Source organism: Aphanomyces invadans, assembly GCF_000520115.1.
Source record: "Aphanomyces invadans strain NJM9701 unplaced genomic scaffold supercont1.2, whole genome shotgun sequence".
NCBI lineage: Eukaryota > Oomycota > Saprolegniomycetes > Saprolegniales > Verrucalvaceae > Aphanomyces > Aphanomyces invadans.
This window is the reverse complement of record NW_008580147.1, coordinates 1,898,971-1,901,235: the sequence shown is the minus strand read 5'-3', so window position 1 is coordinate 1,901,235 and position 2,265 is coordinate 1,898,971. Positions and strand designations below refer to the sequence as shown.

Below are 2,265 nucleotides of genomic sequence, written 5' to 3'. Positions count from 1 at the left end.
CACCGATACTTGAAACTCGGGTTGTTCCGTGCCCACTCCAATGCGATGCGTCCAGTCCTAACGGACGCTAACAAATACTGTCGCCTCAAGTTTGCCATGGCAATGATCAAGGCTCATATGTATCTGCCGGACATGCTACACTACGTGCATCTGGACGAGAAATGGTCTTATCTTACAAAGACCACTCGTAAATACTACTTCGTTCCTGGGGAACGTGAACCACAACGAACATGTAAAAGCAAAAGGTACAATACACGGGTTATATTCTTCAGCGCGATACATCGACGAAACCAGCACGTGGTGGGACGGCAAGATAGGTACGTGACCGTTCGTCGAGTCAGTACCAGCTCAACGCGCCAGCATCAACCGCCCGGCTGGTACCTTCGAAACCAAGTCAATCGCGGTTACAAAGGATGTATTTCGTGCCATCCTTCTCGAGAAAGTCCTACCCTCGATTGCGGCAAAATGGCCAAACCTCGACAAGACGGTGGTGCTACAGCACGACAATGCCCGGGCCCACGTCACCCCATGGACACGCAACTCGAGGCCGCCTTCGACGAATTCGGCAAGAAAGTTGGGTTTTCTCGCTCGTTTCCCAGCCGCCAAACTCCCCGGACACCAATATCTTGGATCATGGCTTCTTTGCTGCGATCCAGTCCCTACAACAAAAGAAGTCAGCGAGGTCGGTTGACGAGCTGGAAAAACTGGCCCGCAAAGGACAGCTACCTCAAAACGTGCAGTGTCCGCCGGATGTGTACCACTTTGCAAGAAGAAGCTGACCGCGCAGGATGCTGTAGCCATGGAACGAGCGGTGTCGGCGGAGGTCGAAGAGGCCCGGTGCCTCGACGCGCTAGCCCGAGAGCTCGAATGCAGTGCCCTAAGCGACTGAGGCGATGGAAGATTTCATCTGTGCAATGGCCGAAGTAGGAATAGAACCAATCGGTATGGGCAGTGATGAATAAGTACCTACAAGAGTGTGCGGTGTGGGTATTGCGTGAAGGTGTAAGGCTCGGTAGGAGGGTTCTCGAGGTAAACCCTCTCCTGAATAGAAAGGCACTGCCGGAATTGGCCTATACCGACTTTTGATTGGTTCTGAGACAAGATTTTGATGAATTTGATTGGACAGCTGAATTGGTACACCTTGTGAAATTTATACCGAGTATAATGTCTTGAGGTGACTGTATTTTTATTCGAAGAGGAGTACGTCATTTTTCTGAATCGCGCAATTATTGTGGAACAGAGGGAGTATTCACTACCTCTGACTGGTAATAAGTGCAGGAGGTGACAAAATGTCGTGATAAAGTTATCGGATTGGGTGAAATCTACGAACCAAGACGATTCTCGTCATATTTTTGCGGAATTTTATTTGATCAACTGCTCTTGCTACGTCGATGACAAGTCGCCATACAAAAACCAAGATAAACCTGACCAATGACCAGCTCATGTTCCTTTACCAAGACCTGCTTAGAGTAAGCACAAATGGTGCTCTAACGCGAAATCAAGAGGAACGTGTTTGCAAAGATTTTGGTGTACATTCATCGACTGGATGGCGCATCTGGAAGCGCGGTAACAACAGCAAGTCCAAAGATGCAGCGGCCAACGTATCCTCCCACAAGCATCGCTCTGGGCGAAAGCAATGCTATACCATGGACGACATTGAACAACTCATCAAACGAACACCTTTTCACCGCCGCCAATCTCAACGCTCGCTCGCCAAGGCCACTGGTCTGTCGCAATGGCCAATTTGGATTTGGAACTTCATTCGCAAGAAGTGGATCACTGTACGAACGAGTTGGTCGAAATCAAAGCTTACCCAAGAGCACAAGACGCAGCATTTTGTAGCGAGCATTTGTTGAAACACGGTAAACGTCAGTACAACATGTTCAACAATATTGTTCATATTGACGAAAAATTGTTTTACCTGATCAAGGTTCGCCGTCGATTTTACACGTGGCATGAAAAGTCGGTTCCCACGCGCTCCTTGAAGTGGAAGATGCACATCACAAATGTGATCTTCTTGGTTGCGGTGGCCCGACCACGACAAGGATGGGACGGCAAAGTGGGTTGCTGGCCTCTGGTCGCTACAACTCTTGCTCAGCGTCAGAGCAGGAAACGTCCTGCTGGGACTCCGATTTTGTCGACCGTGACCGTGACAAAGCCCGTGTACCGCGACTACCTTGTTCAGCCCGTGCTTCATGCGATCAAAAAGCACTGGGTTTGGGCAAATAATGACACGGACGACACAATATACGTACAGCAAGACAA

General features: G+C 49.4%; 1 protein-coding gene across 1 annotated transcript; it reads left to right on the top strand.

The window, feature by feature from the left end:
* Positions 1-528: 528 nt before the first annotated feature.
* On the top strand, positions 529-889 carry H310_01441 (hypothetical protein; the record flags this gene model as incomplete). Its single annotated transcript, XM_008864546.1, has 2 exons — positions 529-573; positions 770-889. 2 exons carry the CDS (start codon positions 529-531, stop codon positions 887-889), a joined length of 165 nt encoding a protein of 54 aa, XP_008862768.1.
* Between the last annotated feature and the right edge of the window lie 1,376 nt (positions 890-2,265).